The sequence below is a fragment of the Scatophagus argus genome, chromosome 8 (genome assembly GCF_020382885.2).
Source record: "Scatophagus argus isolate fScaArg1 chromosome 8, fScaArg1.pri, whole genome shotgun sequence".
Taxonomy (NCBI): domain Eukaryota; kingdom Metazoa; phylum Chordata; class Actinopteri; family Scatophagidae; genus Scatophagus; species Scatophagus argus.
Genome location: NC_058500.1, coordinates 5898486 through 5923276, shown reverse-complemented (window position 1 = coordinate 5923276; position 24791 = coordinate 5898486). Strand labels below are relative to the sequence as shown.

The 24791-nt window shown below is 41.6% G+C and overlaps 1 protein-coding gene across 12 annotated transcripts in view; it reads right to left on the bottom strand.

Annotated features, from left to right (window-relative positions):
* Window positions 1-24791, bottom strand: part of rap1gapa (RAP1 GTPase activating protein a) — a 40566-nt gene that overhangs the window by 1741 nt on the left and 14034 nt on the right. The window contains exons 3-25 of one of the 12 annotated variants that reach the window (XM_046395938.1): window positions 18241-18334; window positions 13055-13090; window positions 11950-11997; window positions 11444-11482; window positions 11119-11310; window positions 10039-10142; window positions 9494-9572; window positions 9341-9394; window positions 8901-8984; window positions 7752-7852; window positions 7463-7592; window positions 6501-6656; window positions 6344-6415; window positions 6143-6229; window positions 5891-6031; window positions 4343-4474; window positions 2781-2858; window positions 1698-1807; window positions 1377-1499; window positions 1090-1225; window positions 871-982; window positions 351-430; window positions 142-189 (exon numbers count right to left, since the gene is read on the bottom strand). In XM_046395938.1, the coding sequence (XP_046251894.1) occupies window positions 181-189; window positions 351-430; window positions 871-982; window positions 1090-1225; window positions 1377-1499; window positions 1698-1807; window positions 2781-2858; window positions 4343-4474; window positions 5891-6031; window positions 6143-6229; window positions 6344-6415; window positions 6501-6656; window positions 7463-7592; window positions 7752-7852; window positions 8901-8984; window positions 9341-9394; window positions 9494-9572; window positions 10039-10142; window positions 11119-11310; window positions 11444-11482; window positions 11950-11997; window positions 13055-13090; window positions 18241-18334 (2197 nt within the window). In that variant the 3' untranslated portion in view covers window positions 142-180. Of the gene's footprint in view, window positions 1-141; window positions 190-350; window positions 431-870; window positions 983-1089; window positions 1226-1376; window positions 1500-1697; window positions 1808-2780; window positions 2859-4342; window positions 4475-5890; window positions 6032-6142; window positions 6230-6343; window positions 6416-6500; window positions 6657-7462; window positions 7593-7751; window positions 7853-8900; window positions 8985-9340; window positions 9395-9493; window positions 9573-10038; window positions 10143-11118; window positions 11311-11443; window positions 11483-11949; window positions 11998-13054; window positions 13091-14080; window positions 14750-14805; window positions 16074-18240; window positions 18335-20494; window positions 20816-24791 lie in introns of those variants that run through there. The other 11 variants (XM_046395942.1, XM_046395931.1, XM_046395933.1 and 8 more) reach the window with 11 other exon arrangements.

Genomic DNA, 24791 nt, shown 5'->3' with positions numbered 1-24791 from the left:
CAAAGAGTTACACAGAAAACACCTGAATATACACAACAAATACAGTACACATATATACATCTATGGTTTGCCATATACAGTATATCTGATTTATCTGTCCATTGTAAATCTGTGGAGACCATGAGAGGGAGAAAATCCTACCTGAAGATGAAGATCCAAGATACAACTATGTAGGTGGAGCTAACAGTTCTGCACACAGAGATGCGCCAGCAGCAGCAAAAAACAGGGCAGAAGCAAACATCAGCAATAGTGCATAAAAAAGCAATTTGAAAGCCAAGGTGATTTTATCGGCAGCTGTTAAAGTCTGTTAAAGTCAAATGACAGTGTAGGCCCAGACGGGGTTGACTCACTGATGAGGACTGATGATCGTGTGGTCGCTCCAGTTTGATACGGATGTCTGTCCCCTTCCCCCGATCAGGTTTACCAGGTCCTGAAGGAGAGATCCACACTGTCTTAAAACAGTCTTATACGTCATAATGATGTTGAAATGAGTCATCCATAAAGATTAAGAGACGGAAGAGATTTGAATACCGGTATGTTTAAAAAAAATAAGCTTAGAAAATTAGGTAGAGAGAATACATAGGTTGCTGCTTTGTATTGAACAATTGAACATTTTTACCCAGTGATGGCTAAGGATGACATATTGTATTTGCTAAACATTTAATGTATTAATCATCATGAGTCATTGCATGCATCAGTAAATCAACAAGCATCTGTCTTTTCTACTCTCATCATGTGTTTCCCAAAATGATTAGTAAGTAAGCAGCACACACTGGTAAATTCACCATTGTTACATTAAATTAGTCATTTGTTATTGTTTCTCTTTACTCTCACTTTAAATATTTTTGCTGGACACTCCGCCTCTCTCACCTGGGGAGTTACCACGACTGGTGGTACTGGTGCTGCTGACGCTGTCCTCCAGCCAGGTGCTGTAGGTGAAGGAGTCTCGCTTGTGTGGCGTCCCAGCAGATGACAGACTCTCCTTGAGGAGAAACACAGCACCACGTACATGTGTATTAGACTTAGAGCTAAACCACTAACTTGTAAACATGTTTTCTTACCAGCACGCGTCCTGAATGTGTCGCTCACCATGCCTGTGTCATAGTCCTCTGGGGCCTCTGTCTCGTTCTCCTCCACCACACTGGCCAAGCTGCTAGCGCTGGAGGAGGAGCGGGAGAGGTCCTGACCCTCGGGGATGGACGGGGCCCTGCCACCGAGATAAGAACTACACCCTGGGTTAACCACTCTCCAACACAGCCAAACCTGATTTTATCTTACGTATACGACACAGTTTGTCAACATGCTGCCACAGCTAAGGATCGCTCAGTGGATAAACAAATACAGGTATGATTAATATACCTGTCTCCTATACACACCTGTTCTTTGTGGTCATGAGCACCTCAGGAGAGCTTTGATTGGACGAGTTGTCAGATTTGGGATCTTGAGAGACGTGACCGCTGTCAGGGGTCTTCTGAGTATTTGGGGAATTGTCTCTACTGCTGCATGAGACATACAGTACAAAATATCAGGAAAAGCAAATAGGATGCCATATAGCCAAAATAACAAGTAGAAGGTGGTAAATTATCAGCTGATAAGTGAGCGATTTCAAAGCTAGCATGGGTAAGATAGCATAGGTAAAAATACAACATGGTGTGTATGGTTCCATACAGCAGTAACGTGCACAATTCTTTTCTCACCTCTTCTCCTGGACTTCTTGAATGTTTTCAATACCAATGGCACTGCTCCTCCTGGAGCTGAAGGGACCAGATTTTTTCCTGGTCGGGCTTTTCCCCGGGATTATCAAAGACTGTCAGGGAGAGAGGAAAGACAGTCAGAGTCAAAATACTTCTAATACATTAATTATCTTTGGGCAATATTCAGTTCATCTCAAGAGCTTTTTAATCTATCAATTCATTATTGAGGGGAGATAATGTGTATTTTGCCTTAACCATTAAAATTTCATTTAAATGTATTCATTTGGAAAAAAAATCCTTTTCAAAAACATGTTGCCCTGAAATATCGGGCTGAACAGTAACGTTTCTCCCTGTGAGTTGTTAGGGGAATGGGAAAAAAAGGAGTTCAAACATGCACTAATGTCAAGCTCTGGTGCCGTCTTTCAGCCAGAGCAGAGCACACTAAGGCAGGAGATGAAAGATGGATTTAAAGGCTCCAGGGTTTACCACTAAATATGCTTTCTCAGCGACTGCTTTGTTCATTCAATCCCCCCTTTTAAAGGTCTCAAAATAAGAAGCTGAAAAAGCCTTTTATTCAATGTGGCTTCAAAGAGCAGGGGGAAATTTTTTTTTTTTTTTGGACAATTTTCACTGTAAACTCCTCATTAAATCATTATTATTCATTAAAAAAAAAAGTGCAGTAAAGTAGATGCTGGACAGTGAGAACTAAAGAAAAATCTACAATATTTGTCAGTAGGAAGCCAAAGGTTTGCCCCTTCAAAGACTGCTGTCAATACGCTACACTCATATCGCGGAGCTGCTTATACCCCAAGAATGATTTGTGATGATGAATACTAAAATGATTTATAGATAAAAGTCTATGTAATTCCCAAATGTGGGCACTGACAAATAAGTTAATCAAATTTTATTCGCAGGCTGAAGTAATTCTGTTTATGCAGCATATCCTGTCTGTAATGCACAGTGCGCACTGTATTGAATACAGAGTGCTGAAATGGATAGAGAAAAGTGTTTAGTCATGATGGAGCGGAACAGAGGAACAAAGAGGACAGGCGAGTAGTTAGAGAGTAGTTAGAATTAGACATGAACCTCTTCTACTGTTCCTATCCCTATGGCACTGCCTCGACGTCCATATTTACTGGGACTCTTGCCTGGGACAAGCAATGACTGAGCCACACAGAAAGAGGTACAGAGAGAGAGAGAGAGAGAGAGAGAGAGAGAGAGAGAGATGATGAGGATAGAGGACAAAAGAAAGAGGGCAGAGGGTAAAGGGGCAGGGGAGAGAGAACATGAGATATATACAAATATATATATATGAGATTCCATGCACTAAGTCATGTTGTTCAAACAAAATACAAAGCACGCGTTAACTGGAGAGTACAGAGAGGGACATGTTGGCTCCATGGTTGTAACACAGGCAGCTGAATGGGAGAGAGAAGTGATGGGTCAGTTATGTGAGCCATATGCCTGTGAGAAAGAGGATGAAGAAGAGATAAAAACAGCAGAGGAGGACATACAGCATGTTATACATCAGGCTTCACACGAAGACAGAGATGTGGGCAAAAAGCAAGCTTGAGTTATATTTATCAATACAGCATGCTTGTTAATAATAATGGTTAGTTATTACTAAAGGTGATCTTAAAAGTGATCTAGAAATCCCTCCATTTAAAATACATACATGACTTAAAACTATATTTCAGTTCCTCACACACAAAAAAGAAATGTCATGATTATTCTTACTTCTATACAAAGAAGAAGAATTTTTCACACACTAAAAAAAATACCAGAACTACAGCCCCCTACAATTCGCTTTCGGAGCCAGCCTTGTTCACTTAATTTGTAAGTGAACAAGGCTGGCTCCGAAAGCGAGTCAGCTCCCGTAGACCCCCATGTTAAAATGCTCAACTTCACAGCAGAAATAAACATGTTTACAGTCTGGTCCTGATCACTTAATTTCCCGTTCATGACAACTGCACAGAGGGTACATTTTTATATAACTAACTCGTTTTAATTACATTAAGGCTTAAAGTTAGACGTAATTAAGGGTGTTTCTGCTTTGAGTGACTCCTAGCTACAAGCTACCAAGTAGCCTCTTTTTTGGATTAGCTGTGAAGGAAGATTACATCCATGTTTTAGGCTATAGAGTCTGCGTTTTTAACCCAAAAAGGTTGGAGATACATACTTTCACTTGATGACAGGTAATCAAAAATATTTTGTCATCAACAAAAAGTCCACAAGCTTTAGCTGGCATGCGCACACACATACACACAAATAGGACTCAATACTCATTATTTAGAATTCAAGTGAGAGTTTATGACTAATGCAGATGCACGGGATTTAAATAATCATAGCAAAGGTAAAAACAGTAACTGTTAGAGGTAGTTTTCACCCAGGGTCCTAGAAGCATTCAGGTCAGTGAGTGTCCAGTCATTTCATCTTGTGGTGGCAGACAATGTGCAACTGTTGCAATGTGAGAGCCAAGTTTAAGACCCAGGCATAAAGGCTCCTCCTGACAACCCTCCTCTGTGAGAAGTTAGTGCGGCAGGCAAGTGAGGGAGGACGAGGGCACGAACTCTAGTAGAGCTGCTGAGGGAGGCAGATGGAGCGAGACCCGCCTCACTCAAGACCAGGAGGAGTGGCGCTGTACTTACTATCCCTGGGAATTTGGGGCTCTCAGCGGGGTCGTGGTTAAAGCTGCTGCTGAGGCTAGTGGACACTGTGTGCGGCTTCTTGAGAGTAAGACCCATGGCATCCATAGACTGGCTCCTGCTGCGGATCACCCGCTACAGAGAAAGACGAGGAGGAGGAGATACATTCAGATGGCACTGACCCCTGTGACCCCTCAGCATCACTGTTTCAGGCCAAGAGCAGCCTCGGGGGTGAACACTGACCACTACAGGCAGAGAGCATTGGCCCGATTCTAATCCTGACAGGCAAGGAAGCGACAGAGAACACTGCTAAGCTTTAGGGCCTGGAGGGCGGGTTCAGATGAGTCATTATGTGTAGATAGGTGGTAAGAGAAGAGAGGGAAAGCAGAAGGGCCAAGTGCTTCATAGATGTCTGGCCACACTGAGTTTAAACACAGCCAGGAGAAGTTTAAAGCCCAGTGCACCTCATTTGCAGGTATGGAGCAGATTGAAGAGGAAAAGGCATCTGATGGTGAAAGAAATGTATCCACTGGAGGCTGAACACTGGAGCAAAGCTGAGAGCACAGCAGCACAGAACAGCTAGGAAGTAAGAGGAAGAAAAACGTGGAGGCCAAGAGTGGTACGTTCCAGCAGGACTGAGCAGCAGAGCTTCTCCTCTTTCAGACTGACAGGAAGTGAGGTAGATTGATGAAGCGCTCACAGCACACAGCTTGGATAGAGCCAGACAAAGGATTTTTACATCCACACAAGAAACATTTGACAGCTGGTACAAAAACTGGTTACTCTAACTTCTGTTCTGATTTCAGTTGTATACTGTTTCTGTACCATAACACTGATGTTTATAGTCTTATAGTGACTCTGAAAGGTATAGATAGACATTTTGGGAAATGCGTTCGTTCGCTTTCTTGTTGAGAGTTAGATAAGAAGATCAGTATAATTTTCAAATATGTCCACTGTATGAAGCCATAGCCAGTAGTGGGTTATCTTAGCTTAGCATTAAGACTGACAACAAGAGGAATAGTCACAAAATTACCTCTAAAGCTTGGCAACATTATATTTAATTTCTCCAAACCATACAAAAATCAATGCGTAAAAAAGTCAATTTGTGGTTGTACAGCAGGTAATGTGGATTTTCTCTGTCTGAAACTCTAAGCCAGGCTGGCTGTTTCACCCTGTTCCCAGTGTTTATGCTAAGCTAAGCTAATGTAGCTGCTGGCTGAAGCTTCATATTTAGTGGACTAACGTGACAGTGAAATCTATCTTCTTCAACCCTTGGCAAGAAAGCAAATGAGCTTATTTTTGAAAACGTCAAACCATAAGTCCAACCTTCAGTTGAAGTCTTTTTAAATAACAGCATGACTATCTTAGTTGTTGCATAAGTAAAATATAGAACTCAATTCATTATGAACGCAAACATGTTGTAGCTCATCAAACTGGGCTCTTTCACTTACTACTTTTATGGTTTATTTATCTATTTTTTGAAGCGGAGAGTTTCAGAAAGTGAAGCTGTAAGTTCGAAGCCCAAGCCTCTGCTGCTGCCTCTCCAGGTACCTTGAAGGACTCAAAGAAGCCCCCTCCTCCTCCACCGCCATTTTCCAGTTTCTCGTCCTCCCCTCCAACACCCATCATGGCCTGGCTGTTGACGTGGAGCTCCTCGTAAAGGGTCTCCAACAAGGCCAACCGTGTTCGTTCCTTCGTTTGTTCCACACACAAAGAGTGAACAGAATGAAGCAAAGGATATGCTGTAGAGATGCAAACTGAAAGAAATGTTTGAATGGTTTCAAATGCTTGTCAACGACTCACCTCTAATTTGGCAAATTTCTCTGCTTTGTAGCAGGCATACTCTGCATTGATGAGTTTAGTAAAAAGGAATTCATGGAATTCAGGGCCCTGGAAACGAGAAGAGCAGAAAGTCAATGCATCATGTAGTAAAGAAAATGCTGGAGAAGGTGCACCGACTAGATGATGCAGAAGTTCTGACCTAAAAGTTATTCTTTCTCTTACTTTTTTAAAGACAGCAGGGTTTGGGAGGGCCGGGCCAAAGAAAGGTACATCGTCTCGAGCTGTCACTGACACCTAAGAATGAAAAGCAAGATGACGCTGAAACAAGTGTTTACGAGATGAAGCAAAGTCAGCCCATAGTGACGGAGTACGCAGTTACCCTGTAGAGAACATTGTTGGTGCAGGGGTTGACCGCTTGGACCACAATGTAGGCGTGGAGAAAGTTGGAGGCGATCATGTCCGGTACGAAGGGAGTGTTTTCCTCTTGGAATACGATGGCTACAATGTCGTTGCCTATGTGCCTCTTTCTCTGCAACTGCAACACACCAGCCACATGGCAACTTACGACAAGTATGCTTCTCTCAACAGACTGTACTGAAAGGACGTTGATGCTGAGCACTATATGATACGTATGAATGTTATCTGTTATCTTTAAGTTTCACAAAACCAACTTAATGCTATCAGGAATCTAATTTGATTTTTAAAAAGTAGGAGATTCATTTGTTGTGGTAGTTCATTGGTCATATTGCCAAACGTACACTATCAATGAAACTAATGATTGCAAGTCTTGATTTGTGCAGTATGTAGGCTACAGTAATTATAAATCATAACAAGTGCTCACTTCTACGTTCTCCTTGTCCCACATTTGAAAGCACGTGAAACGCCACCAGGGAGCGCTGTTTCCCCTAACAGCGCTCTGAACAAGCACCGATTGGCTCAAGGGAACCAAGGGTGTCAAACGCCCACTGCTGGGACGTCTGAACATATAGACGCTGCCTCATCTGTGTTTGTACAAAACCACGACAGCAAACGGTGTGTGAGCCTGTGCTGATTAACCAGCGTTTGTGTGAATATGTGAGAGAGAGAGAGAGACAAGGAGGTACGAGTCGTGTGAGCAATGCAGCGCTGCATCTCAGCTAAAATCACTGTGAGCAAGGACTGCTGCTCATACATGCAGACACTAAAGCATACATTTAAATTGATTCATGTTTACTATCATTATGCAAATATGTGCTGCTGAGGTACATGTGAAATATGGCACTACAATACCCAGGGGAAACCTGTCTGGCTGCTTGTAGTGAATCATGAAAGGTGTGTTCGTTTGGTATTGCATTACATTACCTGCTGGGTGTCCCCCTCAGTGTAAGGCAGCTTTGTGGACACATGGAACATGACCTCTTTGTTGCGGTAGTTGGAGTAGACAGATTCAGTGCCAGTCTGCCCGTGAGTCACGTCTAACCCTCCCCGGAAACTGCATGCACACAGAGACCATGTCTAACAAGATATTCTCCACAAGGCCATCGGTCCCGTAACTCGCCTGATATCACGTAAATTGCAGTTGGCATCGTGCTATGATATGTATGTATGGTCGGGTATATTTAGTGCATTTACACCAAATTCAGATGCTCACCCTTTAAAGTTGTGCAGCTCAATTTTCTCCCCAAGAAAGTCCAGGAATTCAACAAAGGCAGGACTCTCTTCACTGTTGCCAAAAAGCTCTTCCTCTGAAGTCTGTGACCAGTAAAAAGAACTCATAAACATCAAGGCTTGGCGCTTAAAATGGTCTGGGATTCAATAAATTAAAAGCGCTGTGGATGATTTGTGCAACATACTGTGAACTGTTTTACACGATGTTAATGTCCAGTGATAACGACACCTGATATGACTACATTGCAAATGAGCATAAGCATTAAGGAAAATGTCTGAGAGGGAAATCGATAACGAATCACAACAGGTAAGATTTGCATATTTAAGTGCAGTTCTAAATGGCAAAGGCACAATGAGAATTTTATGTAAAGTGTGTCTTTACTGCAACAGATTATTAGGGTCAGTAATTGAATGCAGGCAAGGGAAGAGAACTGGGTGTGAGTGTTTGACACTCTTGTTCAAACACAATGCATTTGCATTTGAGATTACAGAGGTGGCTTCAATCAATTACAGCAGTATATATATATCATACAATTTAGAGATGGGCTTCGGGAAAGCTTGTGCAATAATGATCACCTGTGACGGGCTGCTGATTATCTATTGTCAGCAAATGGAGTGGTGTACAATGCCTACGTATTTCTGCATGCAATATGCCTTCATAATTATCACACCTTTCATTTAGCACCCAACCTCTGAATAGAAAACACCCCGCAGGGTGAACAGAGGACCCTCGCTGTCTTCTTATGGTGGCCTTTGGCTCATTTACAGTGCATTTAACTTTGTATTTAAACTACTTTAGGCTGTAGGTGTAGGGGGATCAAGATCGCTACACGCTGAGGTCTCCGTTTGAAGATACAAGTGCCCTCAGCAAAGCTCAATAGCTCTTCCGCCCTTACATAGTAAACAAGAGGGCTGTGATTGCCTCAGAAAATGAGAGGGGGTGTTGAAGACAATCACATTGACTAGGCTGGACTAAAAGACACAATTAAGACTGAGGACGATAGAGCGTAATCAGCTTCCTTGAGGAAATCAGAGATTGCAATGTAATGTCCTCTGTCATTGTTTGTGGACTGATTACAGTGAATATAAAGGCAATGTGTGCACTTCTACAGAACCAGGCTTTATCGCTCACCTGTCCAAACTTTTGATAAATGACGCCGAACTTGAAATTGTTGCTTATCACATGTTCATCAAAGGTGACAATAAGTCTTGAAGCCTGTAAAAACATACAGATATAACAGTAAAGGATAAGTTCATAGTTCTTTAAAATGTGAAAAAAATAGTCAGGTTACAATATGAACATGCTGTAATCAATCAATTAGATTTCTTGCTAAAATGCTACCAATATGAGTGATGTAGAATAAACTCCACACCGATAATCTTTTGCTAAAATGCGTGCAAAAGCTTATCTGAAGTTAATATGAGGCTTCAGCTGTCAAATTTATAGCATTTTTTTAGTGTAAAATTTTCTGTTTGTTTCCCTGAGTGTTTCTATGGGCACCTGACTAGATGTGTGGGACTGAGAAGGGCATATACAGCATATGTAACAATACAAACCAATCCAGATCTTACTTTTGGATAAAGGACAGGAAAGAAGCGGTCCACATTGATCTCTTCGCAGACAAGCTTTGAGAGACAAGACAAACAGAAAAAAAATGTCAGAATGTGGTGCGACACCATCACAGCACATCAGTCTCTGCACACAACAAAAACAACTGCACTCACCTTGGCCATTTGGACCACATTGGGAAACTCTCTCAGACACGAAATGGGGATCACATCATGATAGGTTTTCAGCTTGTTCCTGTCATAATGTCATAAAACAGTCACTGTGGTTTTTAAAGTCATATAATGTGATACGACATGTCTGAGAAGGGAGACCGTCATCGAACTTCCCCACCCTCGCCTCTCTTTGCCTCCCCTCCCTGCCTCCCTCCATCCCCACCCACTCGCTGGCCTAAATAGTCCATCTGTTACTCTGCTGTGGGAATGACAGTGTTGTTGACACTCTCTCCTGCTTTATGACTCTTATGGTCGCACCAGTGCTGGGAGGATCTGTTTATCCTGTCAATACTGGGGATTTAAAGAGCAAAATAAAAAAATAACAATGAAATAAAGGGCAGATTATTCCTCTTCCCTGTTGATCATGCATCAGTTTGTTTACACCCACACATTCGGATGTTGATGTACAGAACAGAGATTTAAAGATTCAATTTCCTCTCTAAATTAAGCGACGTTGTGCCACACCATGTGTGCATAATGAGCATTACCTGAGCATTAGACGGAGATGTTCCTGGTCACCGATCACGTCGTACTTTAGAGAGAACACCAGATGTCCGAGGGCCGTGTCCACTGAATAGTAATTAAAGTGTTCCTGAGGGCACAGTGCACAGGTACAGCTATTAGTATCTGTCCTAAACAGAGTGCATGAGACATGTGCATGCGTTCCAGTTATTACCCTTATTGCACCAATCTGAACACTGCTTCTTCCTTTGTTCCTGTTCTGCTACAGGCAGATCAGATTTGTTCATATTATGCCTGTGTAAGAACAGGTGGTAAAGCCTAATGCATCTTCATTAGCAACACGAGGTGCCAAACAGTGAGGCTGGTAACTCTGAGCGGTTTACTCAACTGGGATTCACTCATTGCTTATTCATTTCATTACTATAATGAGCAATGAAACTGTGAAATATTCTGGGAGGGTGAAGGAGGCCATTATAATGAAGGACTTCATGAGCATGACTTCAGTTATATCATTTTGATAGCAGAACGAACATTTTTAAAATGAAATGTGCAGAACTGATTTTAGAGTTAAATAAATGTGATGTTGCAATCAATAGATTTATTTACAACCATACAAACTAAACATGGAAATTAAATTAATTAATAATTAAAACATTTCCACAACTTTTTGCTGTGTTACTTTTTTTAATACATCATTTTTATTTCTGCTTTGAAATTGACAAGTAAATGATTTGGTGTCTGTGACCATACATCTACAGCTGGAAAGAAATATTGATTAAAATTCAAACCATGGAACAAATTGGACTTAAGTTAATACAAATTAACAAGTTCATGGAAAATTTTATGTTTGATATTTTGTTTGTTTTGCCTGTGTTGTGTATTTTTTTGTCTTAATTTTAATATTTGTGTTTTCCTAACAGGTCATATTTTACTTTTTTTCAGTTTAGTGTTGGTTTTTTTCAAGATAGCAATGAAATGATCAAGCATGAAAAAGCTGTACATTAACGAGCTGAAGGGAAGTAATTACACACACATCAATTATATGCAAGGCCACAAGTTTTACATTATAAAAGTGATGTCTCTCTGTGCTGCACAAAGTGACTAACCTTCCCCAGGAAATGTTTCCTGTAGACTGTAGCTGTTGTATTACATTCCAGCTTGGTGCGGGTGTTTGGGGACAGAGGCTGCAGCTGCTCGGTGTCCACCGTGTCCCTCAGCTCGTGGTTGGTCCCTTCAATCCAGTAACCCCCAAACTGCGGCAGGAGTATGAGAGGAAAAGGACCTGTTCTGCCCAGCACCTGATCCGACATGCAAAATAATGAGGGCTTAGAAACAGAACGGTCTAAATGTGGAGGTGGTTTCAGGACAAGAACGAAACTGAACTGATGACATCAGCGTGGGGAAAAATGTTGCACCACATCATCATCCTACCTCGTGGACACTTGGGTATGGAATGTAGTCCTCTTCAGTCTGCAAAAAAGAGCGACAAAAAAAAAGCTTTGTTTCCTCTTCAAAGAATAAAAATAAACACACTGTCCAACTCTATTATCCCAAGAGACACTTTTTCAGAGTAATTACATAACTGTTAGGCAGTGAAAGTCAGTTTGGCAACTACATAGGAATCAATGCATTGCTTAATCAAAGACTTTTCCATCCTTTGACACATTCAAAATGACATCAGCCTCGTGTCTTGTTATACTGTTTGTTGCTAAGATTTGTCCACGTCAGTCTGCAGAGGATGTATGACATATGAGTTTGAATACAAATTAATTGTGAGGGCATAAAAGTGATGGCAAGACGTGAGAGCATTGCACTGCATTATGAATAATACTGCGCTACAGTGTGCGGAAATTATAAGCCCGTCTGGCAGGGCAAGATATGGCGGAGCCGTCGTGAGACAATGAATGAATACCGTGTCTCTACATGGAGAATTGTACCTTGAGTGGGGGAGGAAAAGTGCACCTCTGCTCATCCATCCTGTTGCCCTACAAGGAGAGGGCGAGATAAGAAAACCAGAGAGAGAGAGAAAGAAAGCAAGAAGGGTCACACGAAGTCATCAACACTGCAGCTTCTTTTGCATTTAAAGACAGCAGCACAAATACACTTGTTATTGATTAGCCTTACAAACAAATATCTACGTAAAGCAGTGCAATAATCATATTGCGAATGAGTGCAACAAGACGAATTGGGAGAAATGCATCATTACATAACAACGGAGCTCTCCCAAGAGATATACAGCAGGCAACATAGTAAAGAGTGACAGATGGAAAGATACAGGCAGAGATAAATCACACAGAAGCAACAATTAATGGATGCTAAAGAGCAGGCATTTGGGAGTGATTGAAAAGTCTGTTAGCTCACAGGGGAATTGTGGTAATAACACAGCGGGGAATAAAGAGATGCTCAGCTAACTGACACTGAAGTACCCATTGGACCTGAGGCGTGTGTGCGTGTGTGAGAAACAGGAACTGTGCAGAAAAAAAAGAGCAGCTATACTAAATCAGGGCGAGGTTGATGGTGCCTGGCATCAAGGAACACGATACACCATATCAATATATTGCGGAAAAAAACATCCTGCATCACACCCCCTGCTAAAGAGGAATATTCCTTCTTATGCCAAAATACACTGCCAAACAAAACAGCTATTACTTTTTGAATACAATGTGGACTCCAGCACTGAGGCGATAATTGCTAAGCAAATAAAACCGATTCTGTTATGTGTATGAATGCATGATTAAAATAAACATCCTTCTAAAGGCTTCACAAGCCAGGAGACAGCTTTTGAGGTGAGATAATAAGCTTACAGTGCTGTCAGCCAGTGTTACAACCAGAATGTTGACAGAGATGCAGACACACACACATATAATCTCCTGACAGCTCTCCTCTGTAACCACCAGACTCAGTACAGAGTACAGAGATATTCTGGCTGACGAGAGAGCCAAAGCGCTGCAGAATTAGGAGGAGACACACTGGTTGGTTAGTTGCTTGGTGAGTACAGTTTGGAAGCCGAGACAAAACACAAAGATCAATGCATCATCTTACCTGCATCTTTTCAATCATTTCAAATAAATCTGTGGTCTGGAGAGAGGAGAGTGAGATGAAATGTTTTGAGTTGGTTTGTTGGTTGTTGAGGTTGTTTTTGTTTTGTTTTTTCTACAGCAGTAAGTCTGACTGTTACAGTTCAATATTGTTCTGCACTTATTACATTCAACCCTGCGTTTTGTTGCCCTTATTGTTTTCTGTCTGTTTATGACAGATACTAATGCCAGTATCCTTGCATTGTGCCATCAGGAACACTTTAATTACTATTCAGTAGGCATTGCAGTTGGACACAGTGTTCTCTCAGTTGTATTGTTTTCTTTCATTCTGACCTTATTAAAACCTAATATGTAGAAAAGGATAGAACTAATAACCTTTCCCTATGCCACAAGCTGGGTTATATAAAAACAACGTACTACATTTATTTATTTATTTGTTTGAGTGTTATCATTTTTGCGAAAAAGCTACGCATAATTTATCTATAATACATGAAGTATTTCCTTACTCGGTGAAATAACAATGTTTTATGGTAATTTTGTCATTTTGTTTAGGAAGGAAAATATTTCCTTGTATTATACACAAGTTATGCATAACATTTTTTTTCAAAAAGTCATAACACACAAAGAAATATACAGTGTGATATTCTACATGATGATGTTACTTGTGTTTGGGGTCAGTTACACCCCACAGAGGTCTAATTCCCTGTTAGATCCCAAACAGAAGTAATGTGACATTTGCTGTAGCAGACTTCAGAAACATGTCATCAGTTCAAATTAATGTTTAGCATAAATAAACAAAAAAAAGTTCATGAAACTTCATATCATTTCAAGGTAATAAAACAGTGCTAACTGTGTAATCTGAACTGTGAAAGAGGCCTACATATCTTCTCTAACCTAAACAGAGAAACATAAACATTTTGATTAACTGCTTAAAACATTTAAGTCAGTTGATAAAGCACAAATGTTTTGTTCCTCGACAAGATTCAGACCTTTAAACAAACTTTTAAATTTCCTTTAATCACCATTTTACCTGGGTGCGGCATGTGATCTCTTGCCTCTCCCTTGTGGTTTCTCAAACTATTAAGCAGTCATGGGTTAAACACCAGCCTAATTCTTTGGATCCCAACCGCAGCTGTTGGGGAATTGTCCTTTAAAATCTCACATACCAAACCTGCATGCAACAGTCGAGCATGACGACTGTCAACACTGCAGAAAATGCTGAATGTCTCAAGTCGATGGAAACGGCAGTCTGGAGTAGTTAAGTGAAGGCTGAGAGGTTCAGCCAGTAAAGCCTGACATAGTCAAACGGTTTGTGTACAGAGCAATCCTGTCTCAGCTTTCAGTGTGAGTATGAGTAAAGTCCTCCACCATGTGCAAACAATAGCCTGCCACAAACCCTGAAAGTAAATAAGCCCGGCTTCAACAACATTACAACAAGGGGAGCTACATGTTATCTTTGGTTTTAAACAGCTGCACAAGCCATGAAACTTTATGTCAAGATGCACAACCAAAAAAAACACCTGTTTGTTTACATTAAATGAATCACCTGAAGACAGGACAAGAAATGTTCCCTTCTGATCATACATTTTTCTTAACATTAACTGTTTGGTTTTGCTTTCACAACTTTGATCTCAATTCGGAGAGGCAGTTGTCCAAGCTTCTGCGTAAAACCCTGCCAGATTCCCTCTCTAGTTCTCTAGTTTGCTGTCTAGTGATGTTTTCCATCCAGCATGTTGCTACAGTAAAGCTACTTACATGGCTGGGATTTTTCCAGTGTGTCTTTGTCACCATTGGAGCATGGAAGTGGTTGTCATAATTTTTAGCCATTTTTAACATTCCCCAAACCAGCGTCCTGCAGCTTCAAAGGAGATTTTGACTTAACTGACTTCAATAGGTTCGGATTAAACTCGTTCTCTGACTGCTGTGCCTTTGTCAAACAGGAGACAGTTGACTTTTTCCCGCTGTGACATGCGAGGTAAAGCTGCATCCCTGCTAACTGCAACCATGACTGGAAAAATGTTGGATCACAAAAAAAGAAGAAGCTGAAGACAAGATCCACAGGCTCTCCCAGTGTGTCAGGTTGCATGTAAAGGCAGCTGATATTGCTTGAAGTGTAGAGTAGTAATCCTCTGACTGCAGCTGGAGGTGTCCTGTCCTCTGCTGATCTGTTTCTGTCACTCTCTCTGTGTAGTATAGCAGGAAGAAATGCACACATGCATGCACTTCTGTCTTTGTCACAAACCCTATCTTGTCTTAGAGTGACAAAAAAGCCAGAGGTGGAGCCTCTCATAAACAGGTCCTTCAACAAGGAACTAACTATACTGCATGTGAACAGTCCCACTACAGCAGACACCTCAAAAACATAAAAAGAAATGAATTGGGAGATTATCAGCTGTGGAAAAAAACGATGTGGAATAGAAGGAGATGGGTAGAGTGAAACAGACAAAACTCTGGATTGACACACAGACTGCAGTGGAAACAAAGTGAAGGGAAAAAGCAACCTTTCGAAGAAAAAACAGGAGATCTCAGTATGGCAGAACGACATCTTAAAGAAAAGTCCCGAGGGAATGAGACCGGAGACAAGCTAGCAAACACTGCAGGTGTCAGAGCTGGGACCTTTGATTACAACAGCTAAGAGGATTGTCATCTGGCACAGGAGGCAAATTAAATGTGCGAGACCCCCTCTCTCCTCCAGACTTCTGAGGTGCAACTTACAGAGCTCATTATCACTTTGACCAGCTCCAAGAATATCAGAAGGACGTAGGGGTTTGCATGTTTGTCTTTTTCTCTGATGAACAATATGTCTGTTAGTTCTGCTTTTCGGTTCCAGCTAAATAAGGGTTTTCTGAGAACTCGCTGTCATCGCAGATTTATGGAGGGCCATGAGAACTCGGTCTGATTGGTGCCATTTCAGGCTGTATAGCAACACGACTAACAGCATGTGTGCAACATGAACCCGACACCAAGATAGTGAAACAACACTGTCCACAACCACTGGACCATATGTGGGGTTTATGTGTGTGTGTGTGTGTGTGTGTGTCCTGAAGCTGTTTGAACTACATGGTTACTGGCGTCTCAGAATAGGCTTGAGAAACACGCTTGTATTTAAAATTAGCTTGTAATGAGGAACTGTACTGCAAACTGGAAATGTGATGATGCTGAGTGTTTGAATTTCATTTGCCACACTGACAAATGCACAGTTTGCAGTTTTTGCTGCTGGGAGTCTCTCAGTCAAATCAAAACAAAAGACGTAATTTGCATGACATCATGGTAGTTGTTGTCTTCATTGTTAAACTGTTAAATTTTATTCACATTAGTAGGATTTATCACCTCCTTTCCTCACTCTGAGTGTCTCACAGAAGTTATAGCGACTGGTAACCAGTGAAATACACTGAATAATTCAATTTGTTCAATTAATTGCGAATTTCTTTGGGTTTGAACACTGTTGGAAACATATGGTATAAAGTACACAACTTAACAAACTTTACAAACAGACATTTTAATGTGGTGATGTTACATTATAATTCAATAAGACCGTATGGCAGTGCGGTTTGAATTAGGCAATGACTATAAGACCTGGTGGGGTTAATTGCAGATTGACCTGGTTTTCGCATGGCTCTGATTAAAGTGATACGCTCCTCTGAGTGTTGCCCCACTAAGCCTTTATCATACTACAGTGCATCATAGGACCACACTGTCCCTCAAAATCCTCATCAGATATGTTTTCTTCTCTGGACTCCAAATCAAAGGGGGGTTACAGTAATAAAATATTAAATATAACTGCATTTTAGCTATTGCTTCTTTAGAGTTTAGTAAAGAGTTTTTCTTTCCTGCTTGCTTTTTCTACTTCAGTATGTGACAAAAATAGGAAAACATAACAAGTCAAGTTTGGAATACCTTCATCTGGGACTCTGCTGGCTGCCTCTGTGTTATGCAAATCTGTAGAGACACAGAAGTCTCCTAAATCCTCTCCTCATGTCTCACTAATTGTAACTCCCAAGTCTGAAGCACTTACAGATGGTGTGTGCTGCACGGATCAGGAGAGACAGTTAAAACAACCCAATCTCCAGATTCTGTTTTAATCCCTTTCTCTTCCCACTCCTCTGCTCGACTCAGATCAAGTCAGGTTGCAGGAAGAGTAAGCCCCATCCGAAATGTGAGAGACTTTATGAAACCAATCTGACTTGAGTGAGATTGTATCCACTTTTAATCACCACCGAGCTCAGCTTTGTTCAGTTTTCAAGTTCCCAAAATATCCCTGGCAGGATTTTTACGTCAGTCGCTCATTTATAATGATAAGACATGCCAAGAGGTAGGCATGAAGATTGTGACAGCAAGATGGATTTCATAGACACTGTGACAGCCTAAATAGATTTACTGAAATGATTTCCTCCTTAATCATTTCCACTTTCTACCCTTTGTATTCTCCATCTATAGCCACATCAATTTAGAATTTATTCACACAACTTCCTCATAAAGCAAGAATAACAGATCAAGACTCTGAGCTCATTCATAAATGCTGAAAATCTTGAAAAATGTGGAAATGTTTTTGTGAAATTGAATGGGACCCTCATGCAGTGAATCAAAGTATATGACAGAAAATGTAATGCAAGCTAAAAAAAAAAAAAGATTATTTTTAACTGACACTGAAGTGAAACTGCATAACAACTGAACCCTAAGACTGATTAAACATTAATGACTTTATAATTTGAGGACATATTTTAGTCAATGATGGGGGCGAAGATTTGCGTCCTTTGATTTAAAAAAAGACAATTGCTGAGACAGGCTGTATTTTTCTTGCTTTGATGGAAATAGACTTGTTGAGGAACTGTAGGCATCAAGCTGACAATTTCCCGATAAAAATAGATTTGTATTAACTCAATCAGACAAACCTAATCATCAACCAGACACGGAGCTCTGTGCACTCTAATTACAAAAGTTAAACAAAAGAAGACAAGAATAAAAATCAAAGTAATACTGCGAGCAGAGGGTCTGGGTCCGACGCAGTCGTGGGAGATTAAACACAGACGGGACACAGAGAAAGTGCATAGCGACAGAAGCAGGTGTGTAGACAAGATGAGCAGAGACATCTAACAAACATCACAGGAAAAAAGGTCACACAGATGTCCATTGGATAAGGTCAAGGGTCAAAGGCAAACCCGGCACCCGGCCCCCTTAGGCTCCTCCTACCTTGTGGAATGGTGAGGCGGTGTGTGGGAGAGCAGGCTGGAACAGCTGGGGCTCTAGTGTTGCAGAAATGCGGGAGTCACTTCCATTGTGTTTCCTACAGTCAGACAAATGCAAAAGAACATTCAGAAAAGGTCGTCCATTTTGAGATCAAGCAAGAGGACATCAAAAGTGAAACGCCTCAGGAAATGTTGCTGGTCTCCTTTAGCAACAGCATGCATTTGTATGGACTGGTGGTTTGAGGCATCGCGATGACCAAAGAGAGAGAGAGAGAGGGCTTCATGTCATTAAAATTATAGGGTCAGTCTTTTTTTAAAGTGATCTGTTCTATTTCATCTATGTCCCTTTGATGTGGTAAAACGCAACACGCAGACTAGAACCTCTAATTTATAACACCGTAAGAAGCAGAGAACACAAACTGTAATTCAGATTAAGTCCTCCATCGATGAATCCAAGAACTGCAGCCATCCTGTTCTGTTCTATCCCATCTAATCTGCAGTGGCTTGGTGATAGAGAATTAAACCTGGTGCCCAAATGCTTTCCTCAACCCTAAATTCATTCATGATAAGCCTAAAAATTTATTGTCCTAACTGTGCAGAAGCATCAAGTTATGTCTGACACTAATAGTGATCTAATAGTGCATCGTATGAATTCGTTGCTGTCCCGAAAGATATCACATCATGCTCCTTCTGCAGGTTCTTCATTCCTTTTAGTGCATGAGCTGCTATTCACAACCACTTCAGGGATTTAGGGACACAATACCCATAGTTTCACATTTATTCAAGCATAGAATCTCTTCCCTCAAACCCAGGAGAGTAGCACATTGCTAATGCAAAACTGAGCCATACCACTGTCACGCATGCTTTGATCTAAACTCAATCTCTCTCCCAGGACGGCTTTATCACCACAGGATCACTGATCGATACCCCTGCTGAATATGGTGCCCTATTGACACTGACAACCGGTGAGTTTGCACAGCAGGCTTTCAATTTGTTTGATTAATTCAATCTATTTCAATCACACAGAGCGATCGATCAGTATGAAAGCGCATCCCAGATGGTCAGGAAGCAGTGATGGAACAAAGTGTAAAAATGCATATTGTTCTCTATGTAGATCACAGAAGGATGCGGCAGCCATAATGAAATATCTGTCATATCTCTGTATCTACAAGGTGCCACGCGCTGCTCATTCACTGCATTCAATAACTCAATGAGACAAAATGGGAAACTCTTGAACTCAAATAACTAATCATTCCTCAAGCAGTTAGTGTGGCTGTCCGTGCTGACACAGTGAGAAGTTATAAGAGTGAATGTATGAGGCCATGTCGGTCTGGTGCTGAGGATGTAGATAAGACAAACAGCTGCTCAAGTGGGACAGGGAAAATCTGTTTTCTCATACACTGAGCGTGCTCAGAATCACATATAAGTGATAAAAAAAAGAGAGAGAGTGTGAATCACTGACATACAGTGTTGCCTGCTATTACACAACAAGCGAATCTTCAATCAAGAAAGGTCCTGCATCATCCAAATGAAATGGGAGCAACTGTGAATATGAACCTTTTCTCAGCTGGCTCAATAAACATGAAGGAGGCGAGGAGGCCCGGCAGCAGCTCTCCCATGGGAGAACAGGATACGATTGGGCATCAGCTGCCCTGAACTCTTAATTAGAGCTGATGCACAATAGATGGATGCATGACACACACACACACAAATACACAGATAGGTTGAATTTCTAACAGTTGGCTTGAAGAAAGGCGCTGCATTATATAAGAAGATTTTTTAAAGTAATACCTGTTGGAGATTTGCACACTTGTGTTTGTCTATATAATATTGAGCACAACATGCTTAGTTAATGCAACACGCTTTGAGTACATCATAATGACATAATGGCAACAAGATATATTGTCTTTATCCCACTCTGGCAGCGTCAAAACACACATCAGAGTGAAAGTGACAGAAGAAAATGTCCAGCCCAGTTCATTACAAACTTGTCCCCATTCTTCACCACAAGCGTGTTGTGCGGCGCACATCCCACACTGCTATTCACACACCTGCCTGTTCCATGTAGCGCTACCACATCAGCCCTCCTGCAGATCAGGTTACAGCTCTAAGCCACAGCTTCATCCCAACATCACAACAAATTACATAACACACCCCAGCTGGTTAGCGATGCACCACAGAAATCTGTCATGTGAAGAAGTCACAATGTGTTAACTGGGCGAGCTGATGTCCTGCATGGAGCGGAGCAGCAAACTTACTGACACAGTGGCAGCTGTACGCCGGGCGCTCCCTGCGAAGTCCGGACGGTGACCAGCACTCGAGCAGATGACTCACTGTCTGTGTGTTTCTCCTCCAGTTGAGAGTCTCACCCTCTCTCTCCCTCCCTCTCTTTCAGTTCTCTCCTCTGTCTCTGCTTCTCTCTGTTTACCCTTCTCTCTCTCTTTGCAGCTTCAGTCAGCTCACTTGCTGCTCTCCATCAGTCGTACACCTGCTGGCCACACTCTCAGCTCTTTGGACTGTGGTACGTTCCCAGTGAGCATCCTCTCTGCCGCTGATTCTCCTCCCTCGCACTCTCCCCTCCCACTCAGTCTCTCTCACACACATATGTGCTCTCTAGTAGACACTTCCTCTGTCTCCACCCTCTTTGTCTCTCAAGCTCTCAAGCTTACACACACACACACGCACATGATGTGGCACTTGTTTGAAACCCCCGAACTCTAACCCACGCACCTCATCCCCTCAAAGCAGGAGACTCTCCACCCATCATCCACTTCGGGGACGACTGAAGTCCACCGCTCAGAAAGAGAGACGAAAGCAGGGCTGAGAAAGGAAAGCAGGGCTTTTTTGGGGGTAAGGGGGGTTTCCTTCAATCCCTTCATTGCCTCAAGAGCCAGCTAGGGCTGTTGCTGTGGTAACCACATCAGCCGCGCGTGAGAAAAGAAAAAAAGAAAACCACCCACATGCATATTCACATTCATTTATATCAGGTGAACAAGGTGATTATGTCCAACATTAAACTCCCAAAGGTGAGGAGGCATTCCAACCTCCTTAATGTTCATTGTGCACGATGAGAAAGCATGTGTGGAAAGGTTTTTAATTACTGTAATGAGTCTCATTCAATCCCCAGTGAGCATGTGCGTTTCCTCCGCTAAGCTACGACCTGCAGTTCCCCGCAGACCTTTGACTAATGTCACCAGTGGTGCCTTTTCCTGCTGAATCCCATCCACATCACATTCTCTGCAGCGAGAGTGTGTATCGAGGAGTACGTATGTACCAAAGACTATGTCTTAGTCTGTGTGTGTATGTGTGTGTGTGTGTCAGACATGAAGAGATAACAAGGGATTAAAGCACAGTCATCATACTGTGCACCATTAAGAGCTGTGTATTGTGATAAATAAAACAAATAATCCTCTCGTCCAAAGCTTCCTAGTGAGAAATATTATGTATTATATCACTGAACAAAACTTTGACATTGTCCAGATTAGCAGTAATTTGTTAAGGCATCCTGCTGAAGTAATCTCTCTCTATTTCTCTTTTAAGCTCTTGAGCAAAGACAATAGATGTTATGTATGTGGCCTATTTTTTTTTTTTTTTTTTTTTGTATAGAAGAGATCAGTTTGGGGTTAAAAAATCAAAGTGTTGTTTGTGAAGGCTTTTATCAATAGTGTTTATAGATAAAAACACACTATCGGATAAGAGCAGGCAAATTGTATTGTATTGTGCGTATTCACTGGTGTTTGAACACGTATCACTGAGGCTGGCCACAGTCTGGGTCCTCACAGGGACTTGACACTCTTGCAAGCTGATTAAATAATAAATAACAGCAGAACAGGAAGAAAGTCTTTATTTTTATCGTCTTTAGAGGTAGATAGATGGTTTTTAATTGATAATATCCTGGCTGCTCCTACATTCTCTGCAGAATCCCAGCGTAAATCCCTTCTGACCGGCCCTCGCTGCCAGGGATTCCCATCCCATTAGCCTGGTGAAATGGCCTGTGGTCGCTCCCACCCCCACCTCTTATCCCCTGAGAATTGCTGCTGTCCTGAAATTTCCCCCTCTCCCACCCTCTCACTTTCAGCTTTGTAGCAGCTATTTTCCCAGCCATGGTGAGTTAGACAATGACACAAGACACAAGCTCATGTAAGGGCTGTGGCTGGTTATACAAATAAAAACAAAAGTTTCTTCTGAATCAAACTGATGTTGTTCTGCAAAATAAGCCCGATGAGCAGGTGAGAATGTAATCTTTATATGTGTTCGGGGTGGGGGTCTGTGTGCAACCAGCCGGTGACCCCGCGGGGGGCAGTTAAAGGCAGTCACAGACACATCATGCACCAGCAACATGTCAGAGGTCTCCAGCAGGTCTCCAGCAGACAAGATGGCTGTTGTTCTGAAATATGGATGAATGGTTATTCATGCATTACCACCGAGTGTCTCCCACAGGTTGAGATTTAATTAGTGGTGGCTGACCTTGGGGGTGGGGGGTTATGCTGGTGGATGACTGAACATGAATGAATCATTCCAGCAGTTTACTGTCCTCACTTTTAACTGCTCCTCTGCTCAGGCAAAAGTAAAAATAAACAAATAAATAAAAAATACCAAAAACAGTTATAGTTTTCTTTTTCCACAAACCAACACGAACTTCATTTTACTTTGTTTATCATGAAAATGTTCCATGTTAAGTCCTTATCGCTTTATCACCTGATGAAGAAATATTTTGAGTGAAAACAGTCTACGTCACAACCTGTGACTGAGGACAAATCAGTCAAATCGTCAATCAAAATGTTGAATGGTGGTCTGAAGGTTTCCCTGCTGTTCTCAGAGTTTTTTGAAACCTGCCACTCACCAGTCACTCTTAAACAAATCGGCTGTGTTTAATCAAGCCCATAGTTTGTTTGCAAGGCAAAGCAGGAGTGCCAACTGCCTCCTAACTTTAGAAGAAACTTTACATCCCCACCATGATTTCTCTGCGGTACACCTGAGCCCCACTGTGACTTTGATTGTGACTGGTTTGATAATCATGCAGCATTTTTTAAAATATCTTGTTTTGAACTGGGTAATTGGGCTACGTTAGGGGGGTCTTGAAGCAGATATGAAAGGTAAGCATGTTTATGGTGACATTAACTATGACCTCTTTTTCTCACAGTAGATTCTCTCCTATTTAACTAGCACAGTTGGCTCAGGTTGTGATCACATGACCATAAAGTAAACAGCACAAAAGCTACGGAAGCCCTGAGAGGCAAACAAGAAAAAAATATCATATTATTCAAATTCTGATCCGTTTTTTATTATTTATTTATTTATTTTTATCAGTGGAAATGTGGAAAAAAAATTTGGCAGGTGAAAAAAGTGTCGATCTTTGTTTATTTTGGCCACACGAATGAAGTGCGTCATGCGTTAGGTAATATTGCTGTCCTGTCTTGTTATAGCTAACAATAACAGCACATGAGAGCTGAATTTATTTTTTACTGGCCGAGACAGTTTGTTTTAACCAGCTTCACAGAGTCTACAGCCATGCTAGTAGCTCTGTGAGACTGCACTTGGCACAGTGGTGCTGTGGGCTAAATGCTAATAATGTCAGCAGGATGACATGCTCACGATAGCACAGCTGATGCAGATACGAATGTCAGTTTACAAAAACTTGATGATAAATCAAAGTATCCAGTCAAAGAACAAATTAATTTAGAGCTGATGGTGGTGTACGATAAAGTCTAGGCATGACCAAAGCTATTTATTCATCCTGACAGGGACATGAATCCATCCATTAGCTATAGCTATAGAGGCTACACCAGATAAAGCTGGGATGAGAGGTGAGGTAAACCCTGGACAGTCCGCCAGTCCGCCGTCACAGGGCTGACGCACAGGATGTGTGTACCGAATTTCATTGCAATCCATACAAAATGTTCATCCACTGGGCACTGTGAATAAATGTTCCAAATTTCTCAGCAATGCATCCAATAGTTATCAAGATATTTCAGTAAGAAAAGTGAAAGCATCTCATCTTTTGTCTGAACCAATTAGATGAACTCAGTGTGGCTTGAGAAGAATAAAATAAGAATAAAACGAAACTGATATTTCTCATTGTCTCTGAATAATATGGCACTTCAACCTCATCTCCTTGTTGAGATCCTCCTCCTAAACCTGATGTTTGACGTCAATTAATGTACAAGCACTGTCGACAGCAGTTATTTAACAAGTAAGCCATTAACGATGTGTGAGAAGATTTACACCCACCTGTGCTACTCAGTGATCACTCACTGTCATCATATATTACTGAAGAGCTGAGATATTAGGAACTGGCCTACCTCTTAGATCTTTTCAAATTCATCATGAAGAAGCAACACCTGCTCCCTTGCCCGCCATCGGTCCTCCAACAGCCGGAGATATGCGGAGCACATGTGCTATGAATTACCACACTAATAGACTCTGGAATTGCCATGTTTTCACGGCTAAGTTTGCCAGCCCTGCCAGACTGACCCAAAGCACTCAAACAAATGGGAGGATGATTGTCTCTGGTGTGAAACTATTTCTCTCAGTGGTGCTTTTGTCAGTTACTTG